Raw genomic sequence first — 16,736 nt, forward strand, 5'->3', positions numbered from 1 at the left:
CAATTTAGGCAAGATAGCCACAGACAGAACTGCCTGCTCTGAGTGTCCCTAAACTTCTGATTTCCAGCACCTAGGACTAAGCCAGAGGGGTTGGATCACTTTATAATTGCCCTGTTCTGTTCATTCTCTCTGAAGCATCTGGCACTAGCTGCTGTTGGAAGACAGGATACGAGTAAGGTGACCATATGTCTTGTTTTGGCCAGGGCAGTCCCTTTTCAACGCCCTTTCTTGGCTGTCTCAACGGCTTTGGCAAAACTGGGCATTTGTCCCATTTGCTCTTGCTAATTGATCATCAGCATTTGGCAAGAACAAATGGGACAAATGCCCAGTTTTGCCAAAAAAAGCACCCCTGGCAGGAACTTGTGGGGATGGCGGGGGATGACACCAGCCCCGTGTGTGTCTGGGGAGCATCTTGGGCCGGCCCTGCATGGGGGCGAGGTCAGGATAGGGACTGACACCAGCCCTGTGTGGGGTGTGATGCAGGGCTCAGGCTAGCCCTGCGCTGTGGGGGAGGGAAGAGGGAGGGAAGGGAGCCCTTGGGGGCTAGCCCCAGGTAGTGTTCCATTTTCCTTTTTGGGAAATATGTTCTCCCTAGATACTGGGCTAGATGGACCATTGGTCTGATCTATTATGGCCGTTCTTGATGAGGTAACCACATCAAGGCTCTGCATTGTTTAATGTGCATTCTGTTTTAAATGTGTAATTAGTCTAGCATATGAAATATCATTTGTGGGAAGATAGTTACAGGACGGGAGTCCATTGTGATTCCTCTCTCTTTTAATCGGTGCCTTTCCAGGCAGTTACAGTCAGTTACTTTCTGCAAGCTCTTGTGTCACACACTGGAGGGAAGTTCTCAGTTCCCTTGGGAGCTCTGCTGTACAAAGAGCAAACACGCTGGAGGGGCCCTCACTCAACGAGCAGGCGGCTGGATTCTTGTGGGACCCCCCCCCCCCGAAGCTTTTAACAAAATCAAACGCCAGCCTGCCAGGGGGAGGGGCCTCTCCCTCCTGTCTTAAAGCCCTTTGCTTTCAAAACACTAAGGCCAACTGTAATATGATTCCTGGACCGTATATCCTGTAAGATGTGGGCATGCACTTGCATTGCACTAATTTCCTTTGCAGCTTGGAAAGAGAGAGCGAACGAGCGCGCGGCGTGGAGGCTCAAAGTGGAGAAACTCCTCCAGCAGCTAGTGCCACATCACTAGTCTGACTGCACATAAAGGAGCTCCAGCATGCTTCTGAAGCTCCTGCTGCTTCTTGGTGCCCTGGTTAGGCTCACTGAGCCTGCCCCACGCTGTGAACCTGGCCAGGAAACTTTAGGTAAGGCTAAAAACTAACGAGCCCCCCTTCATTCCTTTCCCTCAGCCCTGCTTCTGGAGGTAAACAGGGAGCAAACTTCAGGCTGAGGGAGGGGGAGAACAACTCCTTCTCCCCCCCATGTGGGGATCGGATTGCTCTTTGGAAGACACACAAACTGCCAATGCTAGTAACGTGTTTATGTTCTAAGCACGAGTGAGAAGGAAGCCAACTGTGTTGCTTTGTAATAGAGAACCAAGTATCTGATGTTGGTGGATGTAAAATGTTTTCCCCTCAGCATTTCATAGAGCATGTGTGGCTGTGTCTCTTTGTTGAAGTGCTTACAAAGTTACAATTGATAGGACTAGGGTGACCAGATAACAAATGTGAAAAATTGGGACATGTTTTTTTCCAGGAGAGGGGTATAGTTGCTTATATAAGACAAAGCCCCCAATATTGGGATAGTCCTGATAATAGGACCCTCTAATTCCTGCTTTGGGGAACACAGAAGATTCTCTCTCGCTCTGGCCTTTCTTTCTAGGAAAGTGAGCCTCAGATTGTTGGAAGATGAACTTTCGATCTGGTGTGTGGTTTTGTGCTTATGAAAATCTTCTCACATTTACTTTTTGGTTACTTATTAAGTCCAAAGGAACTTTTATCTAGTCCAAATGAATTGTATGAGGAGCTAAGTGTGCTGGATAGCTGTAGATTTTAGCATGTTATAACTTATACAAAGTTTGGATAGATTGATCTGATAGACACTTTTATACGCACTGAAATAAAAGCTAGATTTATATAGGAGCACTTGGTTAAAATGAAATGAAACCTTTTATTTCAGAAACTAAAGTTACACTTAAAACTGACCAGTGCTGAAAAACTTCAGTAGCCTTTAAAAAATGTATACAGTGTTTTATTCATTTATTTTAAAATTAGCTTAATTCTGATTTCATGTACATGGGCATAAATACAGAGTAATTCTAGTGGAACCAAGAGTTACACCAAAGAAAATCCAAAGGTAAGGGAATGGAAATTACATCCGATAGATTTCAATTTAAAATGGTTCATAAAAGACATTATATTTTGTTTTATAACTGGTAATTTGTCAGAAGAGGAAGGAATTTAACCTGAAATTGACCTAAATGTTACCCACAGAAGTTCAGCTACAATTTGAGTTTTTAAATATAACCCATAGATTCTATTCTGAGGCTGAAATGGCAGACGCTACAATTAATGGGCGATGCTGCATACAATCTGTCAGTGCAGCTTTCACAAACCTCAAAGTGACGTCTACTATAGACTGAAGAGGTTTATTTTTGTATCATGTTGCTCAAAGATAAATATCACAGAATATTCAGAGCTAGTTATGGGAAGAGACTATATAGGGTACAGTATACAATTTCTTTGTAGGATCTGATTATGCTCCAATTAAAGTCACTTGGAGTTTTGCCATTGACTTCAGTGTGGGCAAGCATGATACATAAATTTCAACTGGCAGCACGGGCCTGCAAAACGCCTTCACTGCAGCAGAACTGCCACCTTTCTGAGTAGAAGGGGAAGATAGTTGTGGTGAGGCTCACAGATTATGCACACCCTGCATGTGGTGATCTAGGCTATGCACCAGCCCTGAACAGGGCAATGCAGATGGGTGGTAGAGATGGAAAAGGAACTGGCCAATGGGTCCAGAGTAAGATGGTTATAGTTCCCTATGGAGGGGCAGGTGAGGAAGTTGCATCTGCCACTGGCAAAGGAGTAGAGCATTAACCTGGAATTCTAGAGACCTGGATTCCATCCCTGGCTCTGCCTCTGATCTTTTTTTGTGACCTTGGACAAGTTTCTGTGCCTCCATTTCCCCATCTGTAAATTGGGAATAAGCTAGACCAAGAACAAGACAGAGAGTTGAGAGGAAGAGATTCCATTCTGGCACACAGCCTGTTTCCTGGAGAGTCGTGGATAACGCCCTAGCTAAATGGTATATTTCACTTGTAACTGGAATACATCACTTTATCCTTAGTGTCAGGAAAAATAAAAACAAAACAGAGGCAGTCTGCAATCCACATAGCTTAAAATACTAAAAGTGGATGATTTCCTTGGAGATTGAGCCAGCTCTGCTATTGAGACACTATAGGCAATAAAGCTTTAGGGGGCAAATTAATGAAGATAATATGTTTACTAAGAATGGGGTATTCAAAAGTTCTCAGCATTGTCCTAACTCTGCTCCCAATGAAGTAAATGGGAGCTTTAACAGCTTCAGTGGGAACAGAGTTAGGGCAATGCTGAACATTTCTGAAAAGCGCATCTTAAATGGTTATTTATGAGTGCAGCTGAGCTGTGAGAGGCATACATTTTGCAATTTGCCTATAGCAAAAACTTTGCTCATCCAAATACCTAGTGCTACTGCTGAGAACATATAAAATATTTAGGTGGATAGGAAGGAGTCTTTGTGTATGTGTATTTGAAGAAAATGTAACTGCTATCTTCGCAGCTGTCTCTGGTGCCACCTAGTGGTTAAAGGGCAGAATTGTGTTAGATATTGTTATCACAATTTGTGATATAAAATACCTAAAGTTGTTAGGCACCTAAGCAGGAGATTTCCAAAGGAGATTTAGGCATCCAGATCCCACTGACTTTCAGTGGAAAACCTCCACCACAAATCTATATTCAGGTATCTCACTATTAACAATATGCCAGACACATCCTACAGATAACCTTGTCCAGCTGGGCCAGAACATTCACATTCACACTTCAGAAAGCTTAGTTAAATAATAAACTTAGACAGCCAGGGCCAATTTGACTTTGCCCCTGATATCAAAAATAGCTCCCCCCACCGATGACCCTTTCCAGCGCAGAGAAGGCAGGTAAAACCAAATATTTTTGGAATTATATTTTATCTCTATAAAAATGTTTTCAAAACATATATTTCTCTATGGACCTAATCCAAAGCCCATAAAAATCATTGCCTTCCATAGGCTTTGGAAAAGGCCCTATCTCTGTGTGTGAATGAATATACATATAGTACACATAAATAGTGGTTTATCTGCCTTAGGTATTTCTAAATACTTTTCCCTTGATGTTTATGTCTATACACACACACAGATGAAAACATGCGAAAACAAATGCTAATACTAAAGTTATGAACTCAAACATACTTAAGTTAATGGGCCAAATTCTGGTCTTGGTTACACATGTTAAAATTTGGAGTGTTTCATTGATTCATTTGAGTTATGCTGGATTTATACCACTGTAACTCAGAGGAGAATTTGGCCCAATAATTCTACATCAATATTAACCCAGCCACAATGGACATCCCATGCAATATATGGTATAGATCAATGGTCCCCAACCTTTTTGTGGCCAGTAGCACATTCATGTTTTCAGAGGAGTGTGGTGGGTGCCAACAATTTTTCAAGGCTTATTTTGTATTTTTACATTAAATAATATGAAAATCATCATATTTAATATTACATAATATATGAATCCAGAGAGATGAGAGAAGCCACGAGGACAGAGAGCACCGGTGCCCGCAGCCCCAGAGTTCTCTGTCCCCAGCAGGCGCAGGGCCCCAGCTTCTCTCCCCTGCTGGGCACTAGGCGGGCCCCATGCCTGCCAGGGACAGAGAACACTGGCGCCTGCAACCTGTAGCCCTGGAGATCTCTGTCCCCGGGAGGCTCAGGGCCACGGCTTCTCTCTGGCTTAAGCCACGGCCCCGTGCCTGCCGGGGACTGAGAACACCAGCACCCGCAGCCTGCAGCCCCGGAGTTCTCTGTCCCTGGCAGGCACAGAGCCACAGCTTCTCTCCCCTGCTGGACACAAGGCAGGTCCCACGCCTGCCGGGAACAGAGAACACTGTGCCTGCAGCCTGAGTTCTCTGTGCTCGGCAGATGTGGGGCTGCGGCTTCTCTCCCCTGCTGGGCAGTAGGCGGGCACACATAAATGCCCCAGCAGGCGCCATGGCACCCGTGGGCACTGCGTTGGGGACCACTGGTATAGATTAAATAATATAAATAGTAATATATTATGGTTTACATTTAACAAGGAAAGCAGGAATAGAAACTACTAACTATATGGGGAAATTGCCTGACAGGGAAATCTTAATTTCCAAAAAGATCCTTTTCTGCTGAAATTTTTCAAGTATGATTTCAGCCCAGTGACGACGTTTTCCTATGAATGTTTATAGAAAGTTGGGTCATGGATTTTTGAATTACGCCTTGTGACCATGTACAAGGGCACTCCTTAGCCCAGCTCCTATAGGGTTCGGGCAGCAGCCAGTTAACCCTGACCTATTAGGTGAAGCAGATTAAAGGGCTGCCTGGGAGAAAGCAATGGGGAAAAATAGCTGGGTATGAGCTGCACTGGTGCCCTCAGGTTTGTAGAGCTGTGGGGAATGCCCAATGGTGAATGTGACTGTTGCCTTGGTTTGCTACTATTGTGCTAATTTGAACTTTGTATAAGTTCCCATAAATGGGTCGCTGAGGGAAAGGGACCAGGACTGGCTGATTGGCCATCTGACTGTTTATTTGGGCTGGGAAAATGACACTAGATCTCATATGGTAGAGAACATGGGCAGCTTGATCTGCTGCAGTTGGTCTATAAATCACTGGAACTGGAGTTGCTGCTGCTGCTTCACAAGCCATTGGACATGGGATTCCCTTTCCATCTTGACAGTACTGGTGTTCAGTTTCAGGCCAGATCAGCTCATAGACTCATAGACTCTAGGACTGGAAGGGACCTCGAGAGGTCATCGAGTCCAGTCCCCTGCCCTCATGGCAGGACCAAATACTGTCTAGACCATCCCTAATAGACATTTATCTAACCTACTCTTAAATATCTCCAGAGATGGAGATTCCACAACTTCCCTAGGCAATCTATTCCAGTGTTTAACTACCCTGATAGTTAGGAACTTTTTCCTAATGTCCAACCTAAATCTCCCTTGCTGCAGTTTAAGCCCATTGCTTCTTGTTCTATCATTGGAGGCTAAGGTGAACAAGTTTTCTCCCTCCTCCTGATGACACCCTTTTAGATACCTGAAAACTGCTATCATGTCCCCTCTCAGTCTTCTCTTTTCCAAACTAAACAAACCCAATTCTTTCAGTCTTCCTACATAGGTCATGTTCTCTAGACCTTTAATCATTCTTGTTGCTCTTCTCTGGACCCTCTCCAATTTCTCCACATCTTTCTTGAAATGTGGTGCCCAGAACTGGACACAATACTCCAGCTGAAGCCTGACCAGTGCAGAGTAGAGTGGAAGAATGACTTCTTGTGTCTTGCTCACAACACACCTGTTAATGCATCCCAGAATCACGTTTACTTTTTTTGCAACAGCATCACACTGTTGAGTCATATTTAGCTTGTGGTCCACTATAACTCCTAGATCCCTTTCTGCTGTACTCCTTCCTAGACAGTCTGTTCCCATTCTGTATGTGTGAAACTGATTTTTCCTTCCTAAGTGGAGCACTTTGCGTTTGTCTTTATTAAGTTTCATCCTGTTTACCTCAGACCATTTCTCCGATTTGTCCAGATGATTTTGAATTTTGACCCTATCCTCCAAAGCAGTTGCAATCCCTCCCAGTTTGGTATCATCTGCAAACTTAATAAGCGTACTTTCTATGCCAATATCTAAGTTGTTGATGAAGATATTGAACAGAGCCGGTCCCAAAACAGACCCCTGCGGAACTCCACTCGTTATACCTTTCCAGCAGGATTGGGAACCATTAGTAACTACTCTCTATCCATCCAGTTATGCACCCACCTTATAGTAGCCCCATCTAAGTTGTGTTTGCCTAGTTTATTGATAAGAATATCATGCGAGACCATATCAAATGCCTTACTAAGGTCTAGGTACACCACATCCACCACTTATCCCTTATCCACAAGACTCGTTATCCTATCTAAGAAAGCTATCAGATTAGTTTGACACGATTTGTTTTTTACAAATCCTCCTCTGTCTTGTGAGCCAGGGACCCCCTGGAGTCCAAGGAGCAGGGGTAGACACATTGTCCCTATAGACCTGAGTGCGGAAGGGACCCTAACCAAGATGGGACCAGAAGATGATCAGGAATGGTACTTAGACATTTTAGTAGCTGGCCCTGGCACACCAGTGGTCCCAGGGGCAATGGTCCTTCCAGCTGGCCCCCGTCTGACAGGAGGCTCAGGCAGCATATAGGGCCTAAGACTGCACAATGGTCAGGGATTATAGAGCCCTTAGGCTGCTATTTTGAATCAGCTGGGTCTCATTGTAGAGGGTTACCACCAACAGTACCAGGCTGAAGCCTTCACCCTGGGCTGCAGCACAATGCCTTCTAGACTTTTGCTGCTGGTGGCTAAGGCCAGAATCTGAGTTCCCCAGGGAAATAATCGAGTAGGTGGTTCTCAAACAGTTCTGTTATATCATGCCACTGGGACCCTGGGAGTGAATTTACTGGAATGGGGCAGACAAACTGGAGACCGCAGTGTGTTTGGTTGAGAACTTTTTGGAGGCTGAACCTAGATTGTTGGTCACCTGCCTGACCTGAATCAAGAGAAGTGGGTCCACTGGCTTCCCCGTGCAAGGTGTTGGTGTCATGAAAGAGGAGACAATGCAGGGATTTGAGAGGCTCATGGGAAGGCTGTTCCATGGGCTGGGACAGCCCCCCACTGGAGACTTCTCCTTCTTTGGGGCAATGGTCCCCAAAGGGTAAGTTGAGTGAGGATTAAAGGGGCCCATGAGAGAAGGGGAGCAGACAGGAGCTGCAGAAGCTGCTTCCTGGCTGACAGCCAGTACCGATCAGAGGGGTACTGGTACAACCCTAGGGACAGGAAGGAGCCCAGATCTGCTTCAGCTGTGGGCGGGAAGGCCATGGCTACAGCTCCTGCACCGTTATGGAATGTGATGATGTCATAGCCTGCTTCTCCAAGACCTCAGCATTCCTCAGGGAGCTCAGTGCTCTAGTTATCCCCATTACAGTCAGTGGGGTTGGTTGACTCCAGATCTGGCCAGACATTTTTCCATGAGCAGCTATTGGGACCCAATTTCCCAAGGATAGGGTGTTGGGGGGTGTTGCTGATAGGTTGTATTTATGGGGATTTCCAGCCTAACCCCACTGTCCAACTTAAGCTATCCATAAACAGGAGAGCGGTGAAGTTGGTAGTGGCTGGGGCAAAAGAACTGTCATATCTAGTGGTTCTGGGTCAGGTCTGGGGACCAGTAATGGGCCTGCTACAGAAGGCAAACCAATCCTGTCTGGATCCCATCCCACAGGAGGAGGCTGATGCACCACTTGGGAAGAGCTTCCTCTTTGCTGATCCTGACCTAATTAATACTAATGTAGAAAACCCATAAGGAGAATCTTGCCCAGAAGCGAATTCTGCTACCACATAAGATCTGAGGAGGTGGGCCCATAAATCCACTGCCACCCACTGTGGTTCGAATCCCCTGTGGGTAACCCTGCAGAGGTCAGACTCCCAGATACCACAGGCTAGGGCAACTCAAGGTCTCAGGGGCCCTACAGACCCTGATCCAGTGCAACAAATAAAGAAGGGCACAGTGACCCAGAGTAATTCAGACACCCCTGATAGATCCACGCAAGGGTTATTATCTTTGGTGACCCTGTTGATGCATAATTAGTCTCTCACCAACTCCAGTGATTTTGTGCAAGAACAAATGCTGGAGTGTAGCCATTTTTATGGACGTCTAGCCAGGGTGAACAGGACCCTAGTGGATGAGGTATAGGATGCACAGTACCCTCACTTTGAACTAGAGGGAGATGTTCTGATTCAGGTGGTCAAAGAGTCCAAACTGGGATATGCCAGTCACAATTGCTGGTTCCCAGATCCTCAGGCTGGCCCACAAAATACCTTGGGTTGGTCACTTAGGCATGAAAAAACAAACCAAACCAGAAATGAGTATTGGCTAATTTATTTTGGCTAGAGATATGTCAAGAGATTAAGAACTATTGCACTCCTTGTGCCAGCTGGTGAGTCCCCAATCTATTCAAAGGGGCCCCTTGGTTCCTCTTTCCCTGGTAGATATATCATTCGTCTGCACTGAGGTAGATTTCATCTGGCCCCTGGAGCCTATGGCCAGGGGGTGCCAGAGGTAGGGGTCTGTCCTGCTGTAACTCTGGGAGACAACCCAGGGCTGGTGCTACCATTTAGGCAGACTAGGTGGTTGCCTAGGGCGCCAGGATTTGGGGGTGCCAAAAAGCGGCGCTCTCCAATTTTTTTTTAAGTGTTTGAGCGGCCGCTGCCCGGGGAGAGAGAGGGAGTCTGAGCTGCCACTGGCAGCCCAGGGATTCCCCTGGGTCAGCGTGCCACCGCCGGCAGCCCAGTGGTTCCCCTGAGTCAGCGGGCCGCCAGCAGCCAAGGGGTTCCCCTGAGTCAGCGGGCCACCGCCGACAGCCGGCAGCCCAAGGCTTTCCCTGGGTCAGCGCGCCGCCAGCCCAGGAGTTCCCCTGAGTCAGCACGCCGGCAGTTGGCAGCCCAGGGGTTCCCCTGGGTCAGCGCGCCGCCGCCGGCAGCCAGCAGCCCAAGGGTTCCCCTGGGGTCAGCATTCTGCCGGGAGCTGGGGGGTTCCACCGCGCAGTCGCTGCTTCTCTTCTCCCGCCTACCAGGCTTGCAGCGCCAATCAGCTGTTTGGCGCCTCAAGCCTGGGAGGAGAATTAGAGCAGGACAGCGTACTCAGAGAGGACGCGGAGCAGAGGTGAGCTAGGGTGGGGAGGTACCGCAGGGCTCCCCGGGCCTGGGGATGGGGAGCTGCCGCAGGAGGGGGGGACGCCTCAGGGCAGAGGGGAGCTGCTGCAGGGCTGGGGGGGCGCAAGGTGGAAGTTTCGCCTAGGGCGCGAAACTTCCTTGCACCGGCCCTGAGACAACCTCACCATCCTGCAGAGAGAGGAAGCCCACAAGCTAGTCCATAGCTTTTATGACATCTTCACCATCAAGCTTGGGCGGACACACCTCACTGAGCACCATACACAAATTATCCAGATGTTAGGTACAGAAAAGAAAATTCCAGATCTGAGTGTGAGAGATGGTGAAAAGGGAGCTAGAAAATATGTTAGGGCTAGGGGTAGTCAAGGAGACACCAAGTGAATGGGGTAGCCCCATTGATTTAGTAGCCAAACCTGACAAGTGTGTTCACTTTTGTATTGATCTTAGAGAGGGTAATGTCATGTTGAGGTTCAGAACATATACCATGCCCAGAATATATGAGATGCTGGAAAGGCTGGGTAGGGCCTGCTTAATAGCCATGCTAGACCTTATGAAAGGCTACTGGCACCAGAGTCTAAAGATGATACAGCCTTTGCCACCCTTTTTAGCCTCTCTCAGTTTTGAACGCTCCCATTTGGACTCTATAGGGGCTCCCGCCACTTCCAGTGGTTAATGATAGGGTACTGCAGCCCCACTGGCAGTACTCTGAGGCCTATCTCAATTACACTGTTGTCTATTGTAGCACCAGGGAACATCATCTGAAGTGGATTGCCACTGTCCTGCCATCTCAAAGGAAGGTAGGCCTAACAGCTAGCTCTGGAAAGTGTAAGGTGGGCTGTGCTGAAACAAAATGCTTAGGATCAGGGCTGGCGCTTCCATTTAGGCGACCTAGGTGGTTGCCTAGGGCGCTAGGATTTGGGAGGGCGGCATTTTGCTACGCTTGGCGGCAATTCGGTGGCGGGGGGGTCCTTCCGCGTTCCTGGTCTTCGGCGGCAATTCTGCGGCGGGTCCTTCACTCTCTCCGGGACCCACCGCCGAAGTGCCCTGAAGACCGGGAGCCGCGGAAGGACCCCTTCCCGCTGCAGAATTGCCGCCAATGACGAGGAGTGCGGAAGAACCCCCGCCCAGGGCGCCAAAAACCCTGGCGCCGCTCCTCCTTAGGATGTGCCCTGGGGAATGAACAAATCTGACCCTTAGCCAGCAAGGGAACAGCCCTATTAGAGTGCCCAGTTCCCTACTACCAAAAGGCAGGTGAAGTCGTTCCTGGGGCTAACAAGATACTATATGTGGTCTCTCCCTGGGTTTCCCACTGTATCATGCCCCCCTCCTCCATGGACCTCCTGAAGTATAAGGCTGCCCCAAAAGGTCCACTTCACTTCAAGCTACTTAGATGCATTTGGCCCACTCAGGCATGTTTTCTGCAGCAAACTGGTGCTGCTGAGCCTGGATTTTACCAAAGAATTCATGCTACAAACTCATGCCTCCAAGGTGGGACTTGGGGTGGTTCCATGCAGCTGGTGGAAGATGGAGAACACCCCACTGTGCCAGTCACTGTAAAGACAGCCCCTCCCCTGAAAACCTTAGAGAGGTTCGGGCTAAAGGCTCAGAGAAAGGAACACAAGTTGAAGAAATAAGGCACAAAGAGGTTAAATGATTTGCCCAAGGTCACACAGTAAGACAGTGGCAGAGCCAATGACTCAGTTCACATCTCCTGATTCCTAGTCCGATGTCTGAGCCACAAGACTGTCCCTCCTTTTCAGTAACACCATGTTATTTAGATCCCTTTCTGAATTGTTGGGGTTCTGAATGCTCCCTGACCCCATCTCACCTGTTATTTTAATCTGTTACACCTGCAGCTGAGCTGGTTTAACTTTCCCTTATGAAAGAAGCATTAAAAGAAAGGATCTGCGGGCCTCTAATTTAGCATTGTTCAGGGAAAATGCATGTTGAAAAGCAGCCTGGCCACATGCGTCATTGTCAAAAGCTCCAGCCAATCTGGCAGTCCCTATTTTTAAACTGGTAGTTGCCCAAGCACAGATTTCAAAAGCACCTTATGTGAGGCCAAAATGCATTTATTTTGCTGTTGTTTTCTGTTTAAAAGATTCAGCTGGAAGAGCTCCTCATAGAGTGACTTTAAGAACCAGTTAGACATGGAGGATAGCACCCAAGGACCTGTTTCTGGAGGCATTTAGACTGAAGAGGAGAGAGGCAAATGCCTCTGGTGGTTTGAGGGAAAGAGTAACTGCAACACCGTTAAGCAATGGGTGGGTGATTGCTTTGGCCTCAAGGAGGACAGAGACTATGGCCATGTCTCCAACCCACAATATCTTTGGTCTTTGATCTTCTAGGCTTACGGAGGGTCCTAAAATGAGTGGTAATAAAATAAAGGATAATGTTGGGAAAACTTCCAAATATGTATGGTTTAGAGGAGAGATTATTACTTCTTCCTCTCATACTGCTATGAATTATTTTTCAAAGCAAAGGGAGATTAGGCATTAATCTATATCTCTGGTTCTCAAACTTCCTCATACTGTAGACCAGGTCTTGAGAGGACATTCTCTCATGGATTTCACGCCTGCCATTCACAATCTTGCCTACCCCTTCTTATTTGCAATCACACCACTTCCCTGTGATACCCGCTCCACTCTGTTCCTCACTCGTCCTATTTTCCAGGAAATATTTATCTGCTTCTTGTGTTTTTTTCCTCCTCTCTCCCTGTACATGCTGTCTTGCCGTTTGGTTCCCTTCTGCCCTGGACACACTGCTTGGCCACCTAATCCTTTTCTCGCGGGACGTACTGCCCAGCTGCCTCATTCCCTTGTCTTTTGGAAATTCCTCTTCCTTTGGCATTTGTCACCTCCATTCTCACTGGTGGCTCTGGTCCCTGAAAATGGCTCCTATCTCTTCAGTTCCCCCTATTATCATCAGTGGTCATGTAGAGCAGCTAGGCAGCCTTCCACTTATTGTTTCCAGCTGCTGTTCTGTGCTTTCATTTGCAAAACCAAATTACCCAACAGTATTTGTTTTGTTGTGTATTATTGCTTAATAGCAGCTTTTGTCTACATAATGTTTCAAGGAAAACATTCATTGTGAAAACTGAGTTGGGTAATGAGATAGTCTGGCAAAAACAAAACAAAACCAAAGCTAATATCCATGGAATTTGAAATGGTTTGTGTATATTCTGAAAAGCAGATGTTTTGTCTAGAAACCCTTCTAGAAAAGGAATGAATATTTCCAACAACAGAAGCCCAGGGTTTTCCTCTCATACTCACAAAGAAACTCAGTGACCCAAGAAGTGCATGTGTCGGTCATGATAACACAAATGAGCTAATCTGGCTTGGTCTATAAACCATAATGACACCGTTACATTATTCCGCTGAGGTTCTTCTGTGGGTCTAGATTAATTAACAACTCTGGGACTGAACCTGCAACCCTTCTTCACACAAGATCCCCATTGGCTTCACTATTGACTGCATTAAAATCCACTATACACTAAACCATGATACTGGAAATATCTATAGGGTCACATTGGCTGGGTGAGGGTTAATCCTAGCAGCCTGCATCTTTCACCCACTGAATCATCTGATTTAAGCTTGGTGCTGGAATGTGTATATGCTGTATTCTAGATTTTCAAAATTTGCCTTTGCAAATTGAAAGTAGAAGAGTATATCATAGAAAGCACTCAGGCAGCTCCAACCAGTTCTTCAATAGTGGGGTTTTATCCATATTTTTAAATAAAAGATATACTGTCCCAAATTGTATTACACGTCCTGGAGAGCAGCCAGGGATAACAATAAACACAGCGCATACAGGGTCCACTGGATCTGGAAGACAAACGGTTCTTTGTATCCATCCAGTTCTGTTTGAGGAAGGGTCTAAAATTGGGGATCAATGACATAAAAGGGAGCAATGTCTCTGCAGCATTCACTCTATGGAAGTCCCTCCTTGACACCTGTGAATCACTAGGAGCAGGGCTCAGGATTAACCACAGGAGCTGGCAGTTATCAATGCTCTGTGCATCACCTCCAATTTCATGGGTCTCTGAAATAGAGTCTGTGTGGAGGGGCTGATCTGGTATGGTCAGTGGCACTGTTTGTGTGACAGAACACAGCAGGTGGAGCACTGCAACATAGGTCATCTCTTTGCAGAGCCCCAGGACCTGTGTTATTTCCTTACAGATCCTTGGCCTCTGTGTGGGGATCAGGGGCCACAGACCCTTCCCTGGGGAGGAGAGTGCACAGCAGCAACTTCAGGGAGGGTTTGGCCCAGGTAAGTGCATCCCTGATTATTTTGAAGCGTGGGCCCTGGACAAGTATTTTTGTCCCATGCTGAACCATAACTTCTGGATTATGTGCAAGCATTGGAATTTGGGATCATGATAGTTTCCAAAGAACTATTTAATCAGAAACGCACATTTGGGATGGGCCTTGCAACATTGCTGTCCTCTGTTTTTATGTATATGAAATTCTAATCTCGTTATCAGAAACACAGCAAATTAAGTAGCAAATCTTTAGCCATCTCTGTTGTAGAGTTATCTATGGAGCCAATTGTATGATGACATAAGTAACTTAAGTTGACTTGGGCATTGCATCCATGTTACTGACAGCAGATTTCTGCTCGTTATCTAAAAATTAGAATATCTTTTGGGGTCAACTTTATTTGTTTATTAATAGATCTATCTATTCATCACTCTGCTTGGTAACATTAATGCTACTGTTGGTAATACTGTTGGAGCATGGGAAAAAAATTAAACCAGTTATCCTGGATACCTGGATCTTGGATGACAGCAAATGCCTTGTACAGCTGTGCATTTCTCATGAGCTTGTCATTAAGAACCCCTGGTTTTATAGGAAGCAAAATCTCCGATTTATTTGGCTGAATGATGGAATGAACAAGGATGATGATTGATTACATTATAATCTCTTTGTTGCAAGAGATCATCCATCAGAAACTGCAGTACTTATTGGTCTACTGCACTCACTAACACTGACCACAAATTAGTCTTCACCAATTTCAGACAAAAGAGCATAGGTAAAGCAACCATTGGGTTACCAAAATTTGAATTATCTAATCTAGAAATCAATAGCATTCATAACCACTATGTAGTTAAGATCTTGAACACGTTGGAGAGGCTGTCAGAATATATTGATGCTGAATCCACCTGGACAGACTTTAGATCTCAGATAATTGATGCTGACATGACTCTCATTAGTACCTCCCAAAAAGCCAGGAAGCCCTGAATCTCTGTTAATATCTTAATCATCATTGAACAGCATCACATGTGAGAGGTGATACGACTGTATGTCATAAGCTAAATAATACGCACTAACTTAATAAATCAATACGCACTAACTGAAAAGTTTTTATGAAAGCCAAAGCCATCTGTAGACATGCGGACTCACCCCTGTGGCGCCTTCTGCTGGTGACTTCTGGGAATTAGCTCATTCCAGCTCCAGAGTGCCCTCTGCAGGCCGGTGATCTGCCTGTCCTCTGGCCCCCGTGTCCCTCCCTGGACCCCAGTGCCCTGTTTACCTGGGGTGCTGCCCCCTGGCAGTAACCCCTCCAATCTGGGTCTCCCTTCCCTGAGGACCCCCCCCCCACAACCCTCTATCCCCACCTCGCCTCAGTATACAACTATTGCTAGTCATTGTCTAGCCCCTGCGCCCTGGGGCAGACTGCAATATCAGCCTACTCATCACTGGCAAGGTTGGGTTTGGACCTGCTGCCTTTGCCTACCCCTGGGCTGCGCTCTGCAACCCCCAGTACCTGTTGGCCCAATGCTAGGCTGCAGCCTGGGGCTTTCCAGGCCGGAGCTCCCCAGCTCCTCTGCCTTTCCCCAGCCTTGCTTCACTCAGGTACCCTGTCTCTAGCTCCCTGCAGCCAGGCTCTTCTCCCTTTACAGGCAGAGGGAGACTTCCCGGGCTTCTGGCTCACAGCCTCTTATAGGGGCCAGCTGGGCCTGATTGGGGCATGGCCACAGCTGAGCCTGCTTCCCCCAATCAGCCCAGGCTTCTTGCCCCAGCCGCAGCCCTCTCCTGGGCTGTTTTAAGCCCCAAAGGGCAGGAGCAGGGGACCACCCTGCTACACCATCTCACTTCAGGAAGCTTCTGCCAGGAACAATGTGGCTTCCCTTCTATAAACACCTGTGCAACCTCATTCATGAGAAAGGTCATTAACTTGGTGTGGTCTACTTCAGTTTTTGTCAACTAATCGATGAAAAAGTGGAGTTCATGGCAGGTTGGAGGGAACATTTCCGACAGCTGCTACATGCACCCCAGTTTCTTTGGACCCTGACATTAAGGCTGTTGCCAAGTTGACCCATTTTTCACAGAACCGTGCTGGTGAAATCACTATCACTGAAATCACAGTGCTGTAAAGACGCTGAAGTGAAATAAGGCAGCAGGAATCTGTGAAATTCCTGTGGCATTATTAAAAAGTACAGGACCAACTATTCTTTTGTGGCTGCAGACACTGTTCATTATCATCTAGAGAAGAGTCAGTCCAGTCTGACTGGCAAAAAGGTAATATTTTACCACTTTGGAAATGTAAAGGCAGCAAATAAGACTTTTATAACTATTCAGGAATTACTCTTCTATCTGTCCCAGGGAATGTTTTTCCTTCTCTCTTGTTGTTCTGAGCTGATGATATTTTAAGGAGTTAAGAGAAGACCACAACAAGCTGTCTTCATTCCATGACAAAGCAAATCTTCACAGTGCACTAGCATATCGAGAAGGCGTAAGAATTCAAGGACTTATTCAC

The 16,736-nt window shown here is 46.7% G+C and overlaps 1 protein-coding gene across 1 annotated transcript in view; it reads left to right on the forward strand.

The window, feature by feature from the left end:
• Positions 1 to 956: 956 nt before the first annotated feature.
• CPZ (carboxypeptidase Z) overlaps positions 957 to 16,736 on the forward strand; it is a 59,400-nt gene continuing 43,620 nt past the window's right edge. The window contains exon 1 of the mRNA XM_050947651.1: positions 957 to 1,319. Within this exon, the coding sequence (XP_050803608.1) occupies positions 1,232 to 1,319 (88 nt within the window). The 5' untranslated portion in view covers positions 957 to 1,231. The remainder of the gene's footprint in view (positions 1,320 to 16,736) is intronic.

Source organism: Gopherus flavomarginatus, chromosome 3 (genome assembly GCF_025201925.1).
Source record: "Gopherus flavomarginatus isolate rGopFla2 chromosome 3, rGopFla2.mat.asm, whole genome shotgun sequence".
Taxonomy (NCBI): domain Eukaryota; kingdom Metazoa; phylum Chordata; order Testudines; family Testudinidae; genus Gopherus; species Gopherus flavomarginatus.